The 26,616-nt window shown below is 54.5% G+C and overlaps 1 protein-coding gene across 1 annotated transcript; it reads right to left on the bottom strand.

Moving 5' to 3' along the window:
- Positions 1-25,436, bottom strand: ZNF282 (zinc finger protein 282). Its single transcript, XM_069588658.1, has 8 exons — positions 25,242-25,436; positions 21,948-22,367; positions 14,062-14,188; positions 13,429-13,548; positions 9,761-9,880; positions 8,010-8,123; positions 6,640-6,753; positions 1-3,385 (listed from the first exon to the last, which is right to left on the bottom strand). Exons 1-8 carry the CDS (start codon positions 25,404-25,406, stop codon positions 2,544-2,546), a joined length of 2,022 nt encoding a protein of 673 aa, XP_069444759.1. The 5' UTR covers positions 25,407-25,436; the 3' UTR covers positions 1-2,543.
- Between the last annotated feature and the right edge of the window lie 1,180 nt (positions 25,437-26,616).

Raw genomic sequence — 26,616 nt, 5'->3', positions numbered from 1 at the left:
TTTTTTTTAAAACCAAATTTTACTGCATGCATTCATTTTTTTAATTAAAATACTTTTTAATTAACACATCAGCGGAAGGAAAATAAAAATCCACCGCAGAGCAAGACCACCCTGCTTCCGTAGATGGACTGCTGGGGCCACACCGAGGACCCTCGCTGTCTGGGGGAGGTCCACACTGACTGTCACCGCTTTGGTCAGCTCACACGAGGGCTCCCACGGGGCCGGAGCTGGGGGTTGGGTTGACTTGTGGCGTAACGGAGGGGGCACTTGGTGCAGTGGGGTCCGCCGGACTAGGACGCAAGAAACCAAACCCAGACTCGGCTCTCTCGCTTATCATCCGTCACTAAACCTCTTTGGGAATCAGCTCCTTAAGGTGAAATAAAGGGACAGACTCAAGCTGTGGGCGCAGATGTTTCAAACTCATGTCTCCCATCCAAGTACTAACCAGGCCCGACCCTGCTTAGCTTCCAAGATCAGACAAGATCGGGTGCGTTCAGGGTGGTTTGGCCCCAGACAAAACTCATGTCTCAATAGGGGTTTCTCCCTCTTCCTTCACACACTCAGCAGCCAAAAAGCAAAATACCACCCCGTTGGTCTCACTTTCTGTGATTTAGGTTATGAAAATGGTGATTCTCTCCACATGCTTTTGAAAGGCAGAATACTGCTGCCTCCCAACCAGAACCACAGACTAGAGGTTTCCCCTCCTGCTCCAACAAAACTCCACTGAGCTTGTCTATATTTAACTTCTCATTTTCTTAAGATGTGCCTCCTTCCTAAAGCAGAATAGAAGAAGAAGAAGAAGAAAAAAATCCCAGTTAATTGGATTCCAGTTCATTGAGGGTTTACTATAGGAAGCCACGCTGGAGAACCCTCCAGCCTTGTGAACATGCAGTCTGCGATCTGGACACCTTTTATTTAATTTCAGGAACTCCCTTTGCATGGCAAAAAGGGGTCTGAGGAAAGCAGAGCGGCACAGATGAGGGGAGGGGCAGAGGCAGAGCACTCACGAACTGTGGCCCCTCCCCGGCTGGGAGAGAAATGGGATCCAGGGGAGGAGCAGAAGTCATTCTTGACGCAAACAAGGGGCCTGGGGCGCGCCACCCCACCCCAGTGCCTGGCCATGCAAGACGCAGAAATGGAGACTGTGGCCCATCAGGACCACGGAAGAGATGCACCGACTGGTGGGGAGTCCCCTGGGGGCCACCCCCCTACCCCCCGCAGGCGCTTGCAGGGTCTGGAGCCCAGGAGGGTCTGTGTCCGAGTCCACGGGGCATGGCCGGTTAACAGATAGCACCAGTTGGGAGGCTCAGGGCAGGAGAGAGACAGAGGCTCTCAGAGGCTAGCACCTACTGGCCCGGGCCCTCCTGGGATGAGACTCACTTCCTGCCTGGCTGCTCTGGCAGTAGGCGCCTCAACCTCACCCCGCGCGGCCCCAGGAAAGGAGGAAATTGTCAGGACGAGGTCTGAGCTGGGGCACCAGCTGCCTCCAGAGGGCCAGGGGCACCACACTGAGGGGCCAACGAGGGAGGGACAGGTTGGGGGTCCGACGGGGGGGACCTCCCTCCCACCCAGCAGTGCCCCAACACCGAGAACCTTCCAGAAGCATATTCCTGGGGCATTTTGTAGTCAACCCGTTCCCCATTCCCCACCCCACGACCCCATGAGTGGGCCCCCTGTTGCTTCTGATTTATGTGTGGTGGGCCAGGGGCAGAGAGACCAGGCCACAGAGGTCTCTCCAGTTCCAGAGGTAGGCAGCGCGTGTGTGGTGGGGTGGACACTCCGCTGGAGGCCTGGCCCTGGTCCTTCGCCCGCCCCTCTAAACCATCTCAGCTATGTCTCCCCTTCCTCAGCTATCTAGTCGGAAACTCCGACCCCACCTACCTCAGAGGGACAGGCTAAGGGTGAAAGTCGATAACGGATAGAAAAACGTGTTTTTTAAAAAAAGTATAAAGCGCTATTCAAACGCGAGGCAGTGTTGTCATCACGGAGATCCACCCCTTAGCACGTCCCTCCTCTTTCACCTGGACACCTCGTCTTCCTTTTTTAGGGTCGCTTTAACCCTTAGGACCCTATTTCTTGATCTCGGCAGGGGTCCGAGACTCCCGGGTGACTTTCCCTGACCACGATCTGAGACCCCAGAGCCCAGAGGCCAAATGGGCAGGCTAGGTGCCCAAAGGGTGGTGGGGGTGTGTGCTGGCCTCCTCGATGTCCTTTCAGGACCGTCCCTGCGGGAGGAAGCCCCCTCGGTCTACCCCGTGAGAAGAGCTGGGCTGCCCCTTCGGCCGGACAGGTCTAGGGGACTCCCTCCAGCCCCTCCCACCCTCAGGGGAACCCCTATCTGGAGTGCAATTCCTGTTCCCAATTTCCAGCAGGTGGCGGCTCGAGGGAGGGAAGGCGCCCAGAGAACCGAGGGCGGGATCGTGGTGGTGGGGAACGGGGGGAGCCTCACGACGCGCCCCCAGGCTCTCCCCGCCATCCCCGCCCCCCGGCCCCGGCCCCGGCCCCGCTCCTGTCGCCGCCGCCGCCGCCGCCGCCGCCAGGCCCTAGTCTCGCTCGGGCGGCGGCTGCAGGGGCCGCGGGGCGCCCAGGCCCGAGCCGCCGCCGGGGCCGCCGCCGCCGGCGCTGTGCACACGCAGGTGGTCCTTGAGCGACTCCTTGTAGCGGAAGCTTTTGCCGCACTCGCCGCACGTGTAGGGCCGCTCGCCCGTGTGGATGCGCTGGTGCTTGAGCAGGTTCTGCTTGCGGATGAAGCTCTTGCCGCACAGCGCGCACTGGAAGGGCCGCTCGCCCGTGTGCAGCCGCTGGTGGTTCTGCAGGTGCTCCTTGCGGCTGTAGGTCTTCTCGCACTCGGAGCACTTGTAGGGCCGCTCGCCGCGGTGGGTCATCTGGTGGCGGATGAGGCCCGAGTGGCAGTTGAAGCTCTTCTCGCACTCTGCGCACTCGTACGGCCGCTCCTTGGTGTGGCTGCGGTGGTGGATGATCAGGCTCTTGCGCACGCCGAAGCTCTTGCCGCACTCGGGGCACGAGTAGGGCTTGCTGCGCGCCCCGCCGCCGCCGCCGCCGCCGCTGCCGCCGTGCAGGAGGAGGCTACGCCGGAGGCCGCCCGGGGAGCAGCAGCTGCCACAGCCCCCGCCCGGACCCCCGCCCGCAGCCCCCACGCCCCCGCCGCCGCCGCCGCCGCCACCCGCGCCGCCCTCGCCGCCCGCACCGCGCTCCCCGGGCAGCGCAGGGAAGCCGTCGTCCAGCAGCGCGCCCCCGCCGCGGCTCGGGGGGCCGCCCGCGTCCTCCGGGGGCGCCGGCAGCGGGGGCAGGCTCGGCGGGGCGGGCTGCGGCGGCGGCGGCGGCGGGGGCGGGGCCGGGTTCTTCACCATCAGCAGGCTGTCACCTGTGGGGAGAGACACGAAGAAGCGACATGCTGATACGGCTCGTCTGGGGCGCGGGGGACCCAAACCGTCTCTGCGAGGCGGGGTGGGGGCCGGGTCCTTGATTAGGTCCTCTGAGGCCTCCTGCGAGTCATGGGCTGGCGGGCCCCCAGCTCCCCCCGAGGATGAGGGAATTAAACACGGCTGCCTGACCCTCGGACCCGCACAGAGCCGTGAGCCGGAGGCACCCGAAGCGGGTAGGTGGGGGGCACGCAGCTAGGTCAGGAAACTCCCGCAGATGCTGGGAAGAGCGGCGCTCTGCGAAAGCTCCCTTGAAAGGCAGAATTGCCTGGAAATAGACTTAACTGTATTGACGTTTGATGCTAATTTATCTAAAGAGAATTTCTTGACAAGAAGGAAAGAATTTGCCAGAACCTATCCCAGGTGAACCCACCACACAGGTGGCTCAGGCAGTAAAGAACTTGCCTGCAGTGCAGGAGACCCGGGGTTCGATCCCTCGATTGGGAAGATCCCCCGGAGGAGGGCATGGCAACCCACTCCAGTCTTCTTGCCTGGAGAATCCCATGGACAGAGGAGCCTGGCGGGCTACAGTCCATGGGGTGGTGGCAAAGAGCCGGACTCAACTGAGCCACCGAACCACCACCACCATCCCAGGTGAAAAGCCTGTCTAAAGGCCTAGGGGAGTGGAATGCAGGGAGCTGGGGGCATGCCTCCCACCTCCCTTGTGAGGTTGCATTTCCACCTAGCATGCAGCCTTTGGCCTCCTACAGCAGTGGGGTCAACTGTGTTGGTGTGAGTCCCATCTGGCCTCAGATCCCATTTGTGGGGAGCAGACGTCATGACGCTGTGCACCCCCTCCTGTGGAAGCGGCTGCTCGGCCAGCCTCCCCAGGAAGCACCAGTCTTGCTCCTGCAATGATGCTCTTTGCTTGCATCCCTGCCTCTCCATAGTCCATGCTCCCGCACTACCGTGGGGTCAGAGGGACACAAAGCCTAGAGCATCGATCAGAGCCGTGACCTCAGGCCAGGACTCTGACCCCCAAGGAACCACTCAGTTTGATGACCATGTTCAGGAGCCTTCTCCTTCCTTCACCCTCCATCATCACCTCCTGGATCCCTTGTTCACAGTCCCTTCTTCCTACAGGAGCCCCAAACCATGACATGTGTTCCTTACCAGCTGCTCCTAAACAGACTGGGCTGAGCCCGCCCCGCACCCCCCGTCTCAGCCGACACTGCCGGGAGGTCTGGCTGTGGCCTCTGTCACCGCTGCACTGTGGGCCCTGCTTCTCCCTCTCCACAATCTGCTCCTCTCATTCCTTCGTAGGTGTTATTCACAAGAGTACCCCCCAAGGAAACCTCCATCTCGGGGACTGTTTCCTGGGAAACCCAACCCCAAACGGTCCCAATCCTCCTCTTATCCTTCGTCTCGCTCAGTACGGGCACGTTTTTTGGTGCTCTGCCTTCCTGACCCAGCTTAGCTCCTGGGTCCCTCTGCCCCTTCCTTTGTCGGGGTTGCCCAGGGGACCCCAGTGTGGGTAACAGCACTCAGGCAGCTGAAGACTGCTGGAGAAGATCACACGTCTCAGACCCTGGCCTCCTACCCTGCAAATCAGTGTGTCCCATTTTTCCATTTTCCAAGGAGATGTCACACCTTCTCCTCCAGGGTCTAAAGTGAGGACTTGATAACTCTGGAAATCCCTGGCCAGTAGCTGATTCAGATACAAGCATATGACCTTGTTCTGGCCAATGAGATGTGTTTGCTGGGAAGGCTTCCTCATTCCCTGGAGAGAGTGTAGGGAAAAAAAGATGGTTTTTCCTTCCCCTCTGGGGCTGGAGGTGATGCTTGGAACAGCTGTGGCCATATTGCTCCATCCACACCACAGGTGGACGAGCAAGGATTGGAAAGAACCTGGGGCCTTGGATCCTTGAACTAACCGAGACTGAAACCAGACCACCTCTTCGTTACATAAGAGAATAAATATCTTTATTCTTTGAGTGTGGATGGGTGGGTTTCTGTCCTCGGCTACCGCAATTCTCTTTTTTAGTTTTATTTTTTTGTCTTTATTCTTTAAGGCAGTTTGAATGAGGATTCGAAAGCAGTGAGTATCCTTCCAGACACAATAGTACAGCTTCACCCAACTTAACCCTCCTTTGACTTCATGTGCTCCCCTATCCAGCTACCAGCTCATCTCATTCCTCTGTTCCTTTTCTTTTTAAGAGTTAGCGATACTTGCTTTCACTACTTCTTTACCTCCATTATCTTTCAGACTTTCACAATCAGGCAGCATGTCCCAGCATGCCACTGAAACTTTTGTCAACATTCAGCTCCTCTCACTCCCAGTCCACTCTCCTTTCCCGGGCCGTTAAGAAGACTCTTGAGAGCTCCTTGAACAGCAAGGAGATCAAACCAGTCCATCCTAATGGAAATCAACCCTGAATATTCATTGGAAGGACTGATGCTGAAGCTGAAGCTCCCATACTTTGGCCACCTGATGCGAAGGGCCGACTCATTGGAAAAGACTCTGATGCTGGGAAAGATTGAAGGCAGGAGGAGAAGGGGACGACAGAGGATGAGATGGTTGGATGGCATCACCCACTCAATGGACATGAGTTTGAGCAAACTCTGGGAGCTAGTGAAGGATGGGGAAGACTGGTGTGCTGCAGTCCATGGGGTCACAAAGAGCCAGACATGACCTAGCAACTGAACAACAGCAACACAGAAGATGTTATCTCCAAGACAGACATATCTCCAAGAAGATATGTCAAAATCTGGATCCCCCCAGTGGTTCAGAGTGTGACCTTCTTTGGAAATAGGCTCTTTCCAGGGGTAATTAGTTAGGATGAGGTCATACTGGAGGAGGGCAAGCCCTTGATCCCACGTGACTCCTGACCTTACAAGACATAGACACACAGACGGTGTGAAGACAGAAGATTAGGGTCACAGCAAAGATCACCAACAGACACAGAAGCTAGGAAGAGGCAAGGTGGGGTCCCCCACAGCTTTAAGAGGGAGCAGGGCTGTGCCAAACCTCTGACTTCAGACTTCAGGCCTCCAGAACTATGCGAACAAATGTCTGCTGCTTCAGCCATCCTAGGAAACTAACACCCCTGCATCCTCGAAAGGAAAGGGGTCAATGCTTTGATACAGGCCTTTGAAAGGCCGCCACGACAGAGCATCACCCTGTAAGGGGCAAGGTGGGTGAGCAGCCATCCCTCTGGACCAAATACCCAGGGGCCCAGCTGGGTGCCCCACTCACCGGGGCCAGAGTCTAACCCGAGCTCCCCGTCCATGGAGTCGCGTGGGCCCCACGGGTACGGCTGTTCCTCCTGCTTTATCCATGACAAGATATCGTGGGCGGAGATCAGAGACTCTGTTTGGGGAGAGAAGGCAGACTTAGAGCCTGTTCATTTCACCGAGCATCCCACCAAAGGCTCAAACACCACCACACGCAGAGGCCACTGCTGTGCTCAGAGGGCGTGTGCCAGTCTGGGTATCCTGTGCCCCCACCCTCTTTGAGGTCCTGAATGGACCTCACTGATGCTGCTGCACCCGGGCTCAGCCAGGCAGGAGGCCCATCTCTCAGGAGGCCCGTGTGGCGACCGAGCCAGGACTGGGATCCTGGGAGCCCCAGGGCCATCTGTGGGGCCAGGCCAGAGGGGAGCCCAGCCTCTGACGGCCCACAGGACAGAGGGAGGAGGGCGAGGCCTTCATGATCAGTGACAGCAGAGGCAGTGGACAAGGGTCATTAATAAGAACTGCCCACCTCCCTTATCAGGAGGCGCTGCTTCCTCCTCTGTCCTGGAGCCCTTCAGCTCCCCACCCCAAACTGTGTGACCCTGGAGAGCTGACAGACTACACGGAACCCCAGACTCTACATCGGCTTTTCTGCCTGGTGTCCCCAGGGGTCACAACCACCAAATGAGATGACGCTGGCCTCCTCCACTCTGCAAGTATACGTGAGCGCATGCACATATGCACACACACGTGTGCACACGTAAGCACATATACACACATGCGCACACGCACGTGCATACACACACACACACACACGCACGTGGGGCCTGGGTGGGCAGAGCATCCCTACTGCTCTTTTATGCTCCCCTTTATGCCTGGACTACCCCCAGAAATTTTCTGGGAGTCATCTAGCTAGTATTCGCTCAAGGAAAATTCCAGAAAATGTAAATTACTTTCTGTCAGAAATATGCGCAGCCTTTAAAAGGCTTTTGAGGGACTTCCCTGGCCATCCAGTGGTTTAGACTCTGTGCTTCCACTGGGGTGCAGGTTCGATCCTGGGACAGGGAACTAAGATTTCACATGCTGCGTGGCATGGCCGAAAAAAGTACAAAATAAATAAAAGGCTTGTTGATTATACTTCAGAAATCAGCTAAGTCATTTCAGTATCAGTTCACTGACAGGACAAATTATTGATGTAAGGATTCCTTTAGAGAAATCCTCCTCGCTTTTCTAGTAGTTACACACAAAAATGGGTACAAAGTCGTCCTCTGGGGAACACACAGTGGTTCATTCCCTGAGTTTCTCACTGGCCTTGGACCAAAGTGACTCAGTCGGGTTGATTTCCCAGCAGATAGGAACGTCACCCTCCACGTGCTCTGGTGGCCCACTAACCTGAGTTGGGGTCTGTTGGGATGTCCCTCTCCGCCAAGTCCTGCTGGTCCCACACGCACGGGGGCTCCTCCTGTTTGATCCGGGACAGGAGATCCTGGGCGGAGGCCGGCGAGTCTGCTTGATGGGACAGAGCGGCAAAGGGGTTAGGGGACACGGGCCCGCCCACCAGGCACTGCTTTATGTCTCTCAATAGGTTCTTTTCCCTAAACATCAGCAGTAATCATTCGAGGTCGTTAAAGCTTTAGGTCGGCTTGGCCCCCACTGCTGGCGCTCTTGCTGAGAATAAGTGGAAACTACGGGGGAGGGATGACATCACAGGGTCATCGCTGAGAGAGCTTGTCTGTGCTTCAGGAATGTAACCCCTTCCACGGAGCTTCACACCCGAAGCCTGAGCACCGGCATGAGGGAGGGCTTCCTCCTGCAAGGACCAGCCAGGGAAATGACACTTCCAGGAAGCCTTTGGGAGACGGTGAAGGACAGGGAGGCCTGGCATGCTGCAGTCCACGGGGTCGCAAAAAGTCAGACACAACTGAGCGACTGAACAAGAAAGCCTTTTATCTTCACCATCTTAGTGAGAATTTTCTAAGATGTAACCTACCTGTTCTTTCCTCTGCAGACTCCATTAAACTTCATCTACCTTTTATTGCTTTCTTATCTCAAAGACTCCACTGGAGATAGTAACATGGCTATCTATATAAGCTTTCGAGGAATGAGCTGGATGAACTGGAAAGCTGTCTTCCTCTGCTGGGGGGCTGTTACTACTCACCTATGAATATGAGGCTTTGACTAAGGGGATGAAGCTTGTGGAGCTCTAACCCATGGGTAAGTTAAGAGCTTATCTTAACTTATAATATACTATCATCTTAACTTATAGTCACAGGGCATTACTGTATCTTGTGATGGGTAATTTTATGTGTCCGCTTGTCTAGGCAACAGTACCCAGATAGCGGGCCAAACATTACTCTGGATGCTGTTATGCTGTTTTGTTTTGAGGAGTTTAACACTTAACCCATAGACTTGGAATAAGGTGGATTACCTTCGGTTATGTGGGTGGGCCTCTCCCACCAGCTGACGGCCAAATAGGAAAAGACTGACTCCCTGAGGAAAAGTGAATCCTACCAGCAGACTGCCCCCGGTTTCCAGCTGGCAGAAGCCAACTCCTTCAATTCAATCCCTCTCTCTTTACACATGGGTGTGCACACACACCCTACTCTTCTTTGAAGAACTCTGACTAAGCCACATCTTCTCGAACAGAGTGCTCACGTACACATGTTGGATGGATGCTGTCAAAGAAGTACCCAAACTGCCCGTCAGGATGGTGCCTAGGGCAGGGGGGCGGCTGGCACAGAGGCAACAGCTGTGTTTGTTTAAAACAAATCAGTTCTTCCCACTTGGGAGCAGGTCTTAGGGACCCACAGATTCCCTACCCACCGAACCTCTAAAATGCTTCACTCTCAGACTTCGGCAGACACTGTTTTTCGAGGGGAGAAACGAATAGTTAAAACCTGATGTTACAAAGAAGAGAAAACAGAACAGCTAAGGCTAGAGGTGCTGGCCCCTCGTCCCCATCACGCACGGTGTCTGTGCCTCGTGGGAAACCCTGTCTTTCCTATCCATCAATCGTGGACCCACACTTCATCTTCAGCTCAGGCCTCTGGCCGGGCACAGCTGTCAGAGAATGCTGGGCACCTGCAGACCACGCAGACCCTTCCCTCAGCCACTCAGCCCGGGCAGCCAGGTGGCTCACTCACCGGTTATGGACTCCGTGGGGATGGCTCTCTCCTCCAGGCCCCGCTGAGCCCGGGTGCACAGGGCCTCCTCCCGCTTCACCTGAGAGGATGCGTCCGGTGCCGGCCCCAGGGGCTCTGCTCCTAGGGACAGAGGGTCACACGGTCGGTACCGTTTTCAGGAATGATCGTCAGCTCGGGGTCAGGGGCACAACCGACAGCACTCGCCAGGGAAGAGAGCGCAGGGGCCTTGGGTTCCTATGGGCACCAAGAACCCTGAGGAGCAGAAGGGCCTGGGAGCAGGGGGTGATCAACCCCCAGGGCAAGGGGGTGGTCCATGCTGCAGAGCAAGGTAAAAGAAGGCAGGCAGAGAGCACAGAGACAGCCCGTGCTGGGTATGCTGGGTGGCTGCTGCCAGGGTGGGCCACAGGGCTCCCTCCACGTGGGAGACATCCGGCTTCATCCTGCACCCCAGTCAGAAAGATCGGGCCAGACACACACACACACATACCTGCACCAACAGACACAGACGGACACACATACCCACACCAACAGACACAGACAGACACATAGATAGACACACCAACAGATAAACACACAGACACAGATACACAGACACACAGACACACACACAGACACACCAACAGACACACAGACATACACACATAGACACACACACACCAACACAGACACACACACACACAAAGACACACACAGACATACTCACAAACACACACACACACAGATACACAGAGAAATACTCACGGACACACACACACAGACACACTCAGACACAGACACAGATAGACACTGATACACTCATAGACACACGCAGACACACCAACAGACACAAATAGACACACAGACATACACACAGACACACACAGACACACACCCACACCAACACAGATACACACAGACACAGACAGACACATAGACAGACACACACAGGCACACACAACACACACAGACACACACACAGACATGCACAGACACACAGACACACAGATAACACAGACACACTCACAGACACACACAGACATACAGACACACACAGACATACAGACACACACACACACACACACACACACACAATTAGCAGGAAGTTAGAGTGGGCAAAGGGAAGCAGCCCAGCCCCATTCCTGGATGGCTGTCACACAGCATCCTATGCATAAGGGACAATAGCGCATGTTCCATGTAGACCCCAAGACGCGACCACAGGGCATCTTCCTCTTAGGAGGCTCTCTGGTGTGACCTATACCACCAGCCCCGGCAGGAGACAGCTCAGGCAGGAGGAAAGAGACTAGATGAGGAAACGGAAGACTCGGATCTGGGTTTCAGGTCTGCTCTCCACCCAGCCGATGAGTCACTTGGCCTCTCTGGCTCTGTCTGCTCCGTCCCCGGTTAAATGGACACCGTGGTCTCTGTCCTATGTGATACAGGGATAGATGACAACTCAGTGGAACAGCTGAGGTTACACTGCTTTCATGGAAAGGTCGTCACAGCTGCTGACCTCAAACGTGTGGTGCTTAAGCCAGGGAAGGAGCCATTTAGACAAAATGTCCAGAATAGGCAGATCCACAGCAACCAGTGACTGGCAGGGTACGGAGAATGGGAGTGACTGCTCCCGGGCGTGGGGTTCCCTATGAGGAAATGTTCTGGAATTAGATAGCGCTGATGGCTGCACCAGCCTGTGAACCACTAAATCCTACACTCCAAATGTGAATTTATGGCAATGTGAATCACATGTCAATAAGGATCATCGAAAAAGCAAGAGAGTTCCAGAAAAACATCTATTTCTGCTTTATTGACTATGCCAAAGCCTTTGACTGTGTGGATCACAATAAACTATGGAAAATTCTGAAAGAGATGGGAATACCAGACCACCTGACCTGCCTCTTGAGAAACCTATATGCAGGTCAGGAAGCAACAGTTAGAACTGGACATGGAACAACAGACTGTTTCCAAATAGGAAAAGGAGTATGTCAAGGCTGTCTATTGTCACCCTGCTTATTTAACTTCTATGCAGAGTACATCATGAGAAATGCTGGGCTGGAGGAAGCACAGCTGAAATCAAGATTGCCAGAAGAAATATCAATAACCTCAGATATGCAGATGACACCACCCTTATGGCAGAAAGTGAAGAGGAACTAAAGAGCCTCCTGATGAAAGTGAAAGAGGAGAGTGAAAAAGTTGGCTTAAAGCTCAACATTCAGAAAACGAAGATCATGGCATATGGTCCCATCACTTCATGGGAAATAGACGGGGAAACAGTGGAAACAGTGTCAGACTTTATTTTTCTGGGCTCCAAAATCACTGCAGATGGTGACTGCAGCCATGAAATTAAAAGACGCTTACTCCTTGGAAGGAAAGTTATAACCAACCTAGATAGCATATTGAAAAGCAGAGACATTACTTTGCCAACAAAGATCCGTCTAGTCAAGGCTATGGTTTTTCCAGTGGTCATGTATGGATGTGAGAGCTGGATGGTGAAGAAAGCTGAGCACCAAAGAACTGATGCTTTTGAACTGTGGTGTTGGAGACTCTTACAAGTCCCTTGGACTGCAAGGAGATCCAACTAGTCCATCCTAAAGGAGATCAGTCCTGGGTGTTCATTGGAAGGACTGATGCTAAAGCTGAAACTCCAGTACTTTGCCCACCTCATGTGAAGAGTTGACTCATTGGAAAAGACCCTGATGCTGGGAGGGATTGGGGGCAGGAAGAGAAGGGGATGACAAAGGATGAGATGGCTGGATGGCATCACTGACTCGATGGACGTGAGTCTGAGAGAACTCCGGGAGTTGGTGATGGATAGGGAGGCCTGGCGTGCTGTGATTCATGGGGTCGCAAAGAGTCAGACACGACTGAGCGACTAAACTGAACTGAACTGAACCGAAGGAGAGCAGACTGGGAGGGAGGGGGCTGTCTTCGAGCAACCTTCTAGGGAGGTTTCAGTGAATACGCCCTCCACATGTAAGACAGGAGGGGCAGAGGGCCCTGATAGGAAGGCTGCTGTGACGAGGCAGAGAATACGGTCGGAGGACCGGATTTCACCTGGTCCGACACTGTCAGGAGAGCCGAGTCCCTGAGAACCTGCACACTTCCTGTCACCAGGTGTGATGTTCTCAGGGAACTGGATCCTTAGAACATAAGATTCCCCTCGGGTGAGGGGACAGCCTTGGAGGGTAAATCTGCCTGTGAGAACAGGCTGAGAATGCTGGAGATGACAGCCGGGCACAAAGCAACCGGCCACGTGCACCACGCGCACCACTCACACCACGCACCCTACGTACAGCATGCATACGAAGCACCCTGTGCATATCACGCACACCACACACCCACACAGCCACGCACACCACACACCCACGCAGAGCCCTCTCTGCCCACTTGCCTGGGCAGGGCCGCTCCCATGTCTAGCGCCCCAGTCAGGCCTGGGAGGCCGCCCCTCTCCATCGTCTCCAGTTTACCTGGGCATCTCAAGTGACATGCCTCTAACCCAAAAGACGAACCTCCATGGTGGCCTTCCTGGCCCTGAAACTTCCTGTATGTGACCGCCCAATCTGCAAGGCGGCAGAACCGGCCCCACGAACAACTAAAAGAAGCCGCGCCCCGCTGCCCCCCGGAACTCATGCTGGGATGGGGGCTTCTCTCCCGCCCCACCCCAACTTGGGGCTCTCTGCAGCTGCCATCACCTGCGTCTGGATCCATGAGGATCTCTCTCTCTTCTGGGTCACGCTGCTCCCACACGCAGGGCTCTTCCCGGGGCTCAGCCTGAGATGGGGCTTCCGGCTTGGACACGGGTCCCTCTGAGTCTGGAGTGAAGTGGAAGGCAAGGAAGGGCTGAGGGAACTTCACCAAAGGGTCTCCATCAAGGGCGATGGGGAGCCCTCCCCTCCTCTACCCTGGCACCCCTCTTGGCGGGCGGAGGTGACCGTTATGTCAGGTCACCTCTCAGGAGCGTCTAAGTCAATGGATCCTCCAGTTCCTGGTGGAGAACTAGCTGGGTTCTGGAACCCAGAAACAGCAGCAGAGACCGGTGGCTTCTCCAGGGCTGCTGGGAGGTAGCGCCTAGGGATGCTGTTGGGCTGTATTCCAGAATAGTAGCAGCAGAGTGTTCAGTTCTGTAGTAACAGGCCCTGTTCCTGGGTCTTTCCTTTCCATACTCTTATCAATTGCTCTAACTTCCTAACAGGGAAGCACATTGTCTCTTGAATTTCTGTGAAGTATAAACATGAAACACCTTGCCTAGGGGTGCACCCTGGGTTGGGAAGCATGTCACCCCTCACTCCGAAGATGCTCACCCGGGGGACGGAAGGCACACTTACCCAGGGACATCAGGGTTTTGTAGTTCTCCTTAACCAGGTTGTTGTAAAGCTCCTTCTGCCATTCATCCAGGTTCTTCCACTCGTCCTCGGAGAAGTAAACAGCGATGTCCACAAAGGTCACTGGAACCTGGGCCAACAACAGTGTTAGTCTGGTGCTTCCTGCCTGCTGCTCCTCCCCAGCTCCCGGGAGGGGTACTGACCGCTCCACCCCAGACTCTGGCCCCAGTCCCCATGGCCCCAACCTCCCCATCCTGCTTGGCCTGTCTCAGTGGAGTCAGTCCACTCTGATTCTCCTGAGCTTCCAATAACAGATGGTCACCACTGCCTTTTAAAAATGAGGCATTTCAACGTTAGGTGACAGCCTGGATGGGAAGGGAGTTTGGGAGAGAATTGATACATGCATATGTATGGCTGAGGCCCTTCGCTGTTCACCTGAAACTATTACAACATTGTCAATCGGCTATGTGCCAATACAAAATGAAAAGTTTAAAAGTTTGAAAAAATATATAATAAAAAAATTAAAATAAAACATTTAACCACATCCTTTGTAAATTCACTTTAAGGTCAACTGGGTACCCAAAGGTCAAGCTTTTGGTGTTCAGGGTGACAGACATAGAGTAGGTTCTTGGAGTCTCAGGGAATCAAGTACAATGAAATCCTGTTGAGAAGCTGTATTTCTGTCACCTCTAGGTGCACAGCTACATTTTTGTCACTAAAACTTGCTGGTGCCAAGGCTCTGGCATCTTCATCTGTTTTGGGCACCACAATGACCAACCTAGATAACGTATTCAAAAGCAGAGATATTACTTTGCCGACTAAGGTCCATCTAGTCAAGGCTATGATTTTTCCAGTAGTCATGTATGGATGTGAGAGTTGGACTGTGAAGAAGGCTGAGCGCTGAAGAATTGATGCTTTTGAACTGTGGTGTTGGAGAAGACTCTTGAGAGTCCCTTGGACTGCAAGGAGATCCAGCCAGTCCATTCTGAAGGAGATCAGCCCTGGGATTTCTTTGGAAGGAATGATGCTAAAGCTGAAGCTCCAGTACTTTGGCCACCTCATGCGAAGAGCTGACTCATTGGAAAAGACTCTGATGCTGGGAGGGATTGGGGGCAGGAGAAGGGGACGACCGAGGATGAGATGGCTGGATGGCATCACTGACTCGATGAACGTGTCTGAGAGAACTCCAGGAGTTGGTGATGGACAAGGAGGCCTGGCGTCCTGCGATTCATGGGGTCGCAAAGAGTCGGACACGACTGAGCGACTAAACCGAACCGATGTCCCAAGCATCTAGAAGCTCGTAGTTCGGAGTCAGGAAGCATTTGCTGGATGTGTTGAATGGTCTTCGCCCACAGTAGGAAGGTGCCGCTGGAGCTTGAGTTGTCAGTTGTCTAACATCAGTCACAAGGTTCAAGGGCATCTCGTCTGCCCCATAAAGCTGTCATCTCGGGTGGGTGAGGCCTCCTGTCTGCCCATTGCGGTCACTCACCAGCATGACCTTATCTGCATAGAATCGTTCAGGATGGTTTCAGTTCCGTGACTTTAGGATCTGAGCTGCCCTGTGCTGACCACCAGCCTCACCTCCTAACACTTTCTGTTCCTGCTGGGCCAGCCTTTCCCCCTCACCCTGAAACCCAAGCCCTCGGTTCTCCCCAAGCCCTGACTCTTGGTACCATCCTTCTTGGTACCTGACACGTGGTACCTTGGTGTGAATTAGAAAAAGCTGCCCTCTTGGGCAGGCCCGCAGGCACGCTGTCTGGTGAGTAGGCAGTGCCTCTACACAGAGGAGAGGTACCAGTGCCAGGGTCAGGTGCCACATGCGCACCTGGGTGCCTCCTACCGCCTGGCAGCTCACTCCCATCTGTAGAAACAGAACTAGAACTTCTAATCCCCCGGACCTTCCACAGACTTGGGCGAACCCCCAGCCTAGGAAAACTGAGGCAGAGCCGTCTTCATTTAAATTCCCTGCCCGAGATAAAGGTCACGAAATTCTGCAGGTGACAATCGCGATACACTCTGACCTCTTGGCTGAGGCTCCAGGCTGCTTCGCAAGCCTCTTGGCCAGCTTGTTCCCATCTCGCTGTGTTCCCTGGGAGGCTTCTTTTGAGCTCTTCGCTCTCCCCAGCCATCCCCAGTCTCCCCTTGATGGCAGCTTGCTGGTCGCTAGCTCCTGGCTCGGCCGGTCTCCCAGGCGAGCCGACTCCCCACACGTGCCCTTCATTTCTCCTCCTCCTGCTTGTGACACTCAGTCCACGCCAGCTTCTCCCTCTGGCATCTTCCGTCTCTCCCCACCCTGCTCTCACTTCAGGGCCTCCAGCCCTCCACTCTGCCTCCTTCAGTGAGGCTACATGCCTTCTTCTCCTGAAACATTCCAAGGACCTCCCTGTCCAGGGGTGAAGACTCCACACTTCTACTGCACGGAGAACGGATTCCATCCCTGGTCAGGGAACTATAAATAAGATCCCACATGCCACTTGGCATGGCTCAAAAAAAAAAAAAAAGAAACATCCCAAGATGCACGCTCTGTGTTTTCTTCACAATCCACACATCCCTCACCCCCTGAAATCTGCCCATGGGCCCCCCACTGTCTGAACCACCTCCTGGGAGGTTATCAGCTTCCTGCCGTTAACCCTCGACCCCTCAGTCCTCACAGAGGCCAGAGCACCTTCCTGAAATCTCCTCCTGCTTGCTTCCCACAGCCATGGAGCCTGGCTCTCATCTTCCTTACAGCTCCTCCTTCTTCCCCCAGAGACCAAGATCTGGCCCTCACTCTTCCGTTTCCTTGCTTTCCCCTTGGCAATTTCTTTTTTCTTTTTTTTTTTTTTTTTGGCTTGTGTCTTTTACAAGTTCTGTGGGTACCTCTTTGTAGATGACACTCTTCAACTTTCCCTTCAGAGTTCACATTTCAACGGTCTTCTGACTGGCTTCGTTTATTCATCTTTTAAGGACCTCACACTAAATGTATTCAAAACCAAGCTGGTGGAATTCTCTGGAGATACAATGGATAAGCATCCACCTACCAATGCGGGAGATGTGGGTTCGATCCCGGGTCTGGGAAGAGTCCACGTGCCGCGGAGCAACTAAGCTCGTGTGCCACAACTACTGGGGCCCGCATGCCCACAGACCAGACTCCACAGCAAGAGGAGCCACCACAGTAAGAAGCCTGCGCGCCGCAGTGAAGAGTAGCCCCTGCTCGCCACAACTAGGGAAAGCTCGTGTGCAGCAGCAAAGACCCAGTGCGGCCAAAAAAAAAAAAAAAATCCGTTACCTTTTCCAACACACCAACTCCTCTGCCTCCCTTCACCAGTCAAAATTCTGGGACCATAGTCTCCCAGGTGGAAAAAGATATCACTTTGCAAAAACTTCACTGTGCTAGGATGTGGCAGAAGTCTGAAACATGGTCCAAGACTACAGGCAGCCTACAGTTCAGCCAGACAGAAAAGATTATTCATGAATTATCCATGAATAATTACACAATTAATAGAAACCACAAGGCACAGAGCAGCTGAGAGACAATGGCCTTCCTTGGATCTGACAAAGAGAATGCATCTAACAAGGCCAAGAGTCTACAAGGAATTAAAACTATGGCCCGCAATATTAACAGTCTCATGGTGCCTTATGGTTGTGGATATTTTAAAATACATCCACAAATTCTTTGTCCCTTCAAAAAATAGAGCCTAATTCTCCTCCCACTGAGTGTGAGCAAGACTGAGTGACTTGCTTCTAATAACAAAAGAAGTGATGGTCTACAGCTTCTGCTGTTTTGTTGTTCAGTAAGTCATGTTCAACTCTTTGCAGCCCCAGGGAATGCAGCACACCAGGCTCCTCTGTCCTTCACTATCTCCTGGAGTTTGCTCAAATTCATGTCCACTGAGTTGGTGATGATATCTAACCATCTCATCCTTTGCCACCCTCTTCTCCTCCTGACCTCAATCTTTCCCAGCTTCAGCATCTTTTCCAGTGAGTCAGCTCTTCAGATCAGGTGGCCAAAGTATTAGAGCTTCAGCATCAGTTCTTTCAATGAACATTCAGAATTGATTTCCTTTAGGATTGATCGGTTTTATTTTCTTGCAGTCCAAGGGACTCTCAAGAGTCTTCTCCAACACCACAATTCGAAAACATCAATTGTTCAGCGCTCAGCCTTCTTTATGGTCCAATTCTCACATCCGTACATGACCACTGGAAAAGCCATAGCTTTGACTCTATGGACCTTTGTTGGCAAAGTGATGTCTCTGCTTTTTAACGCACTATCGAGCTTTGTCATAGCTTTCCTTCCAAGTAGCAAGCGTCTTAGTGGAGGTGATGGAATTCCAGTTAAGCTATTTAAAATCCTAAAAGATGATGCTGTTAGCGTGCTGCACTCAGTATGTCAGTAAATTTGTAAAACAGCTTCTGAGGCTTGGTCATAAAAGTTGCTACAGCTTCCATCCTGGTCTCTCTTTCTGGATCCTTTACTCTGGGGGAAGACAGCTGCCATGTTATAAGGATGCTTGAGCAGCCTTACAGGACAGGTTCAAGCAGTGAGGACCTAGCTGAGGCTTCCTGCCAGGAAGGAAGGAGCAACTGGAAGCCAATCCTCCAGCCTCAGTTGAGCCTTCAGATGACTGTAGCCCCGGTCAACAGCTTGACTATAACTTCATGAGACTCTGAGCCAGAACCACTCAGCTAAGCTGCTCCTGAATTCCTAACCCATGGAAACTGTAAGATGATAAAAAATAATTTTTTTAGGCTGCTAAGTGTTGGGGTATTTGTTACACAGCAATGGACAACTAATACAATGAGCTACATGGTGTTGTCACAGCAGTCCTCGCAGCTCCACAAATCAAGCGTATTATCATCTTCATGTTACAGATGAGAACACTGAATCTCAGATGGACCTGCTGGGAGTTCACTTACTGAATGACTTATTTAAAGGTCAATTCTTTCCTAAGAGGGATTGAGGAGGCCCAGAGACAACAGAAAACATACTTGACCTGTGGTAGGAAAACTGATACGTGGTGAAGCCAAGATTCAAACCCAAGCTTTCTGCTTCTGGACCCCACAAGTAAGCCATGTTCCGTGAGGTACAAATCAAGACCCTGACACGTGGTTCAATGCACAGTGGGGCCAGGACTCGGCACTGAGTTAAAGTGCAGAGCACAGACAACAGCAAAGGGCGGCGTGTGGGGAGATGAACACAAGCAACATGGTTTATACGCCAAACTCTACACAGACCAGCCCCGCGGGCTGCAGCGGCAGAGGGCGGCTTAGGGAGGAACCGCTGTTAGGACTCAGCTCTGCGAGGCCTCGATGGATTACCGCCCAGCACCTCCTCTGGCCAAGCCACTGGCTTGACTGCCAGAACCAAAGATAAAAAAGGGCCAGGCCCTTATGTGGAAGCGTGAGCCCTCCAGCTGCAGAGTCACTCGGCACACATGTTTTGCTACAAGCAGGTCCTGTCGCAGGCACTGGGATGCTGCAGTGAACCATGCGGAGGAAAGCCAACCAAGAGACACAGAAAGTATTTCAGATACCTGAACGCTTAATTGCTTGGAGGAAATGCGAGCAGGGACCAAGGAAAGAGTGTGCTGGGCTGGGTGGCCATGAAGGGGACACTGATCCAGTGGCGGCTAGCAGACCCCTGGTGGGAGCGGCCTGCAGGGGCGCGGCTTCAGAGAAGGGAAGTCCCTGCCATGGGGACCCTCCGGTGCGCTGGCAGCAAGGAGTGGGCAAGAGGGGGAGATAAGGTCAGAGGGGTGGGTTTGAGGGAGGGGACCACTGACAAAATGGAGGTTTTTAAACTGAATAACCTGGGGAGCCATTTGAGGGCTTTAAACAGAGGTGATATGACTGATTTATATTTCTCAAAAGGATCAGTCTGGCTGCTCTGTTGAAAATAGATGGTCTGGGGTGGGGGCCAAGGATGGAGACAAGGGGACCAGTGCGGAGGCCACGGCAGGAATCAGACAGGAGGCAGCGGTGGTTACAATTAGACAAAGGTGGGAACAGTGAGGTGGCGGGGGGTGGGGGGGGGGGCTGTGTGCATATTTTGAAGAAAAATCAGATAGTATTTACTAATATAATGGAAATCAGGTGCGAGAACGAGAGGAAGCGAGGATGACCCCGAGGCTTGCGGCCTGAGCAGCTGGAAGGATGAGGATGACTTTGAGGAGAACAGGGTTCGGGCAGAAATCGGAAGTTCGGTTTAAGTAAGTAAGTAAGTGAAAGTCGCTCAGTTGTGTCTGACTCTTTATGACCCCATGAACTGGGAATTCTCTCTAGGCCAGAATACTGGAGTGGGTAGCCTTTCCTTTCTCCAGGGGATCTTCCCAACCCAGGGATCGAACCCACATCTCCTGCATTGCAGGCGGATTCTTTACCAGCTGAGCCATGAGGGAAGCCCAAGAATAATGGAGTGGGTAGCTGATCCCTTCTCCAGGGGATCTTCCTGACCCAGGAATCGAACCAGGGTCTCCTGCATTGCAGGCGGATTCTTTACCAACTGAGCTATCAGGGAGGCCCCAGTTTGGTTTGAGTTAAATCTAAGATATTTGCTGACAGCCTGATGGAGATGCTGAATTAGCAGGCAGGAATGCGAATCTGGCATTCGAGAAGGAAGTCTAGGCAGGATACAGAGAGCAAGAGTGGGAGGGAAAGACTGCACTTGGGAGCTGACAGCACCCAGACTGCATCTACAGCGCTGAGCCTGGGTGAAATCACGAGGGAGGGAGGAGAGACCGCAGGCAGGCCAGGAGGAGCCCGGGACCACTCCAAACATAAGGAAAGGAGAGGGAACGGCAAAGAAGACTGAGAAGCAGCAGCTGGTGCTGTAGGGAAAGAACCAACATGGGAAGGGGGTTCCAGGGGGTCCAGAAGCCAACAGGTGTTTCTAGGAAGGGTGGTCTCCTGCATGAAAGGGCAGGAAGACGAAGACTGGGAGGTTAATACTGTGGTTCCAATGATCCTTGGCTCTATGGACACCATCAGAGCTCTGGCAAGACCAACAGGATGACGAGGTGGCGGCAAGAGCCTCAGCCACATGAGTTCAGGGAGAATAACCCAATCCCCAGGTTACTGGAAGACTGAGAAGAGAGGAACACAGTAAATGAGACCAGGGAGGACGCAGCAACAGAGTCCAGACAGTGAGGAAGTCCACAGGTCAGATGGCCTAGTACTACAAGGGGATATGGGAGAGACAAAGGAGGCACTTACAGGGGGAAAAGCTTAGAGACATAGCAATCACAGTGTACAGACTTATTTAAGTTCTCATTTGGGCAGCTCAGTTGGTAAAAAATTGGCCTGCAATGCCGGACACCCAGGTTCCATCCCTGGATCAGGAAGATCCCCTGGAGAAGGAAATGGCAACCCAATCCAGTATTCCTGCCTGGGAAAGCAGCCCGTTGACTGAGAGTGCAGGGTTGATGGGCCAGGAGAAGGTGGGAGGGAAAACAGAATAGGAAACGGAGCATGAATTCTGATCATGAGATGGGCCCGCTGGTGACGGTCATGACTCCAGCAACTCTGCTTGGAGTGGTTTTGGGTCTGTCTCCAGCCGCATGCAGAGGAGCAGGCGCAGACCGCAGCCAACGACAAACGGTCTTTGAAGGTGTCAAGGCGAAAACCCAGGCGGGAAAAGCTTTAGGAATTTGCAGACACCCAGACCGCTTGGGAGGGACTGGGAGCAGAGAGGGCAAAAGGCTCACAGACAGAACCCACGGGCTCTGTGGGGAATGGGTGGAGGCCAGCCTCCCTGCAGAAGAACATTCCAGACAAGGTTGTTCAAATGGAGGCCGGCTTTGAGAGGACACCAACATTGGGCAACAGGGGGTCAGAGAGGTTTGTGAGAAGGCCTGACAAAATGAAATCAAGGTCCTCACCATCCTCCCTGCCCTTTGGGGACCACCGCTTACCTTGGGGACTTCGCCCTTGCTGCCCGGGGGCAGCCGCAGGACCCAGAAGTTCCTGTTCCTCAGCAGGTTCTCCATGTTCTCCAGGCGCCTCTGCAGCAGCCCGTACTCCTGCAGCAGGGTCCCCAGCACGGCCCACTTGCCCTCCATGTGGTTCCCGAACTCCACGGCTGTCTTCTCGCAGTCAGCCAGCTTCTTCTCAGCTGTCCCCGTCCGGCCCTCCAGGTTGAGCAGCTGGCTGGCCTGGGCGTCCACCTTCCTCTCCACGGCCTGGATGGCGGCCACCACGGTCCAGAGCGAGATCTCTGCCGTGGGTAGCTGGGGCTCTCGCATCATGCGGTCGGGGAAGACAGGGGCCCGATCTGGGAAGGGTGGGAACTGGAAAGGCATCGGTCGCCGGGCGTCCATGTCCCATTCCTGAGCCTGCGGGCAGAGTGGGGGAAGTGATGGCCGGCATGAGACCCCGTGTAAGGAGCGAAGGTGGCCTGAGAGCAGGGGACAATGCGTCAAATGCTGCAGATCCCCATTCTCCCGCCAAGCGCCTTCCTCTCTGGCTACAGCGTTCACTAAGGTCCGCAGCAGTAGCTGGGCACCCACCCACCCGACCTTCCCACTCCCGACCTGCGGGAGTCGGGCTGGTCGCTAGTCTACCACTCACCTTGACCCATGGCAGGTCAAGGTGGTGGACCCTGGCCTAAACTGTCACAGGCCACTTCTCTTGGAAGAGACCAGCTGCTTTCTTCGCGGGCTAGACTTAATGGTGAACTCCGAAGAGCTTGCCCAGCATTTGCTGCTTCAAAGCAAAAATGTTCACGTCAGTCACGAGCCCCCTAATCGTTCCAGCAATCTCTAAGCAGGTTAGGGCAAGAACGATTATCCTAGAGCTCTGCTTTAAAGATGATGAAATAGAAGCCCAGAGAAGTGCCTTTCCAGAGCACAGCTCTGCACCGCCTACTGGAGCGGTTCTAGGTGCTGCAGGTTGACAAAAACACAGTTCAGATAATGGGGCTGGGGGCACCGGAGACACTGGGAGCCCGAGCCAGAGAACAAGTGAGAAGCCTTGTCTCCTTACACAACTGTGTATTCATATTTTCCAAAGTGGGTGTGCCCGAAAATGTCATTCCCTGAGGAGGGGGGAGGGGGGAGCATTTCTAAGAGGAGGAGAAGATCCCCCCACCCCTCCTGCTTCCCCAGGGGAGGGGTACCCAGTGGCCCTGGCCCTCCAGTACCCCTAGCTCTGGGTCCTCACCCAGAAAGGCAAAGTCCCCAGGATGCAAGTTAAGAGTTGATCCCTATGACCAAGAGAGGGGTGGTCACTGTGTAATGCTGACCCGGGGACTGGCCCCATACCCCACCAGCACCCAGGGCTTGCTGGACAGCAGGGCTGAAATGGTCTCTCCTTGCCATGTGACAGGGGAAGGGTCACCTTCTGTTCTCTCTGTTGCTGCTGAAGGGGCCCTCAGGATGGGTGAAGTGGAGACCTGTTACTTAGAGGTGAGTTGGGCAGGTCGGGACAGACATGCTCACGGCCCTCTGAGACTCAGCACGGCTGTGGCAGCCACAGAGGAAGATCACACAGGTTCCAGGGAGCGACTCCTGACATGGGAGAAAAGGCAGCAGGGCCTGGGCGAGAGGTCCTGGCATCTCCAGCAAAGCTGTGCCCTCAGCACACAGAGGTGTCATTCCAGCCTGGCCCACCGAACAGGTCAAGGGCTGACAGGTGGAAGTTCAGAACGTCACTGGGCCCAGTTTACTTTTCGCAGGTGTTGGGGGAGAAAAATTTTCCTTCTACCCTTCTAGGTCCTTCCCTGGTCTCACAGTCAAATTGCCATAAGTCAGATCAACATGAGAAAAACAAATTCAGTAACACGTATACCTCCTGTATTGGAGAAGGAAATGGCAACCCACTTCAGTATTCTTGCCTGGGAAATCCCATAGAGGAGCCTGGCAGGCTACAGTCCATGGGGGTGTTAGACTCCAAAGAGTCTAACACGACTGAGCGACTAAACAAACAAACATACCTCCTGTAAACATGGGCAAGACCCAGAGACCTGAGTGATCTGCCAAAATGACCCAAACCACTGTATGAAGTACCGTCTTCAGCTAAAGACAAAGGATGACGTTGGGGGGCTGGGGAGTTAGTTATGGAGGTACCCAGGGAAAGGATAGGGTGTAAGGGCACAGGTTAATGCAGATATAAGTCGCTGCCTTCTCTGATAAAGAGTTTTTAGTGACTGAGTCATGCCCTCTTCCTGGTATAGCGATGGAGGTTTCTCTTCTACAAAGGGAACTCCTACTTGGTTTTCAGAGCGTCTCCTGTGCCTGCAGCTCCTCTAAAATAACCATCTTAAAATAATCCTGGTGCCAAGGAGGCAGATTTTGGGGCGGCAGATTCTGCTCCCCTAAACAGGTTTGGAGATGTAAGGCTGAAACATGGTCAGACAGGACACAGCAACTCCTGGCCGACGTGTCAGAACCTGGCTGGCTGAGAACCAGGCCAGGGACAGAGGGGGGCTTGGCGGAGTCCAGCCGAGGTCAGGTCCCACCCTCTGCCCCTGGCAAAGCCATGGAGGCCTGTCTCCGCCTCACACACAGCCCTGGAGCTCTGGCTCCCCAATTCGTCTGCACCGTGAGCTCCTCCTTAAGGACCGGTGCCCACTCTCAACCCCAGAGACTCAGATTTCACCGGTCTGGAGGAGGCTTGGGAGTCAGGAGTCTTGAAAGGTGCTCAGGTGCTTCTAACAGTGCGGCCAAGTTTGCCCACCGCTGGCAAAAGGGCAAAAGCACCTCCCACCGGCCCCTTCCTCGATCACAGCCGGTGCCAGGGAGAAACGTGAATCGCTGTTACACTTGGGGAGAGATGATGGCCGTACAACATTTAAACACACCTTTCTGTCTGAGTTGGCCGCAGCGGTAAAATCTGACCAGGGACCCCGCGCGCCCAGGTCCCCGGCCTGGCGCGAGGCGGCCGGCCAGCCCCTAGGCGGGCCGGGGCCGGGGTCGGGGACGCGGTCACGGCGCGGACCGCGCATTCCGGGCCCTCCCCCCGCAAATCCCTGGCCCCGCGGGGGCCTCCCCGGGGGGCCGGCTCCGGGCCTGGCGGGCACGCGGCCTCGGGGGCCCGCCGCTCCGGGGTGCGGGCGGGGGCCTGCGAGGGCGCCGGGCCCGGCCTGCCGCGCGAGCCCCTGTCCCCCCGACCCCACCCCCGCCCGCGGCCCGGGGCCCCCCGCCGCCCCGGCCCCGCGCCCCGCCCCCACGGCAGGCGGGCGGCCATGGCGCCGGCGGGGGTGCACCCACCTGCATGGGCGGCATTCCCTCGGCCATTTCCCCGCGCAGCGCCGGCTCCTGGTGGCAGACCTCCTCCGGGGGCAGGGCCTGCGCCCAGCTCCAGCTCCCGCTGTCCAGCCCCAGGCCCTGGATGCCCAGCTGCTGAGGCTGCGGCCGTGTTGACACAAACTGCATCCTGGGAGCGCTGTTCCCCCGCTCGGGCCGGCCAGGGAGAAGAAGAACGTTTTCCAGGCGCCTTCCCCCTCGCCGGGGCCGGACAGCTCCATCTACAGCCCGTAGGAGCAAACAGTCCCCTTCGGCGGCGCTCCCCGCCCCTCCGCCGCCCGCGCCGCCAGCCAATGGCCTCCGAGCTCCTGCCCGCCTGCGGGGACCGACGGGGGCCGCTCCGGGGCCGGAGCCACCGCCGCCCCGAGGTGGCCCTACAGCCCGTGGGCCCCTCGGTGCGGGTGGCCTCCCCCAAAGTCCCCAACCGCTCAGGGTCCCAAGCCCGGGGCGGGATTTCTGTCCGTTGGGCTAATATCTATTGGGCATCCCAAAGGACCTGACCCTTCTGAAAAATGTTGCAGTTGTCTTCAGCCACCTTTGTTCTGGCCTTGCCTCTTGCCTCACTCCTTTGCAGGCTTCACCTCCCCCACTGTCCCTTTTCTCGATCCAGATTTACCTGGATCAACTCCGGGCCTTTGCCTGGATGACAGAGAAGTGACTTGGGTTGGGTTAGAAGAGGGCCAGACCTTTCCAGCCAGGAAAAGAGCCCTGGGTTTTAACAGCAGCCTCATCTGGCACCTTTAATTGCAGCTCAACAGCAGTTTGGAACACCAGGCCAAGTCAGAGGAGGATGGGGGAAGAGGACAAGATAGGCTGATGGAGAAAGCGTGGGAAGGGGAGACTCATTTACTCATTCCACAACTGTTTACTAGTGTCAGGGCTTTGCTGGTGGCTCAGATGGTAAAGAATCCGCCTGCAACACAGGAGACCTAGGTTTGATCCCTGGGTTGGGAAGATCCCTTGGAGAAGGGAACAGTTACCCACTCCAGTGTTGTTGGCTGGAGGATTCAATGGACAGAGGAGCCTGGTGGGCTACAGTCCATGAGGTCGCAAAGAGTCAAACATGACTGAAGCAACTTAGCATGCACACATACCTGAGTTTAAATTCCAAAATCACCACTCACTAGCTGTAACTGAGCAATGTCACCTCTCTGAGCTTCACTTGGTCTCCTCGTATATAAATGAAGAAACTAATGAGACATTCCACAGTTATAAAATCAAATGAGATGACAACAGTGCTTATAGGCACGCAACAAAGGTATTTACTTCGAAAAGGTAAGTCCTTGTAATTATCCTCAAAATAGTGTCTACACTGTTTTCCTAAATGACTGGTCCCTGT

This window comes from Ovis canadensis, chromosome 4 (assembly GCF_042477335.2).
Source record: "Ovis canadensis isolate MfBH-ARS-UI-01 breed Bighorn chromosome 4, ARS-UI_OviCan_v2, whole genome shotgun sequence".
NCBI lineage: Eukaryota > Metazoa > Chordata > Mammalia > Artiodactyla > Bovidae > Ovis > Ovis canadensis.
This window is presented reverse-complemented; position numbering and strand designations above follow the sequence as displayed.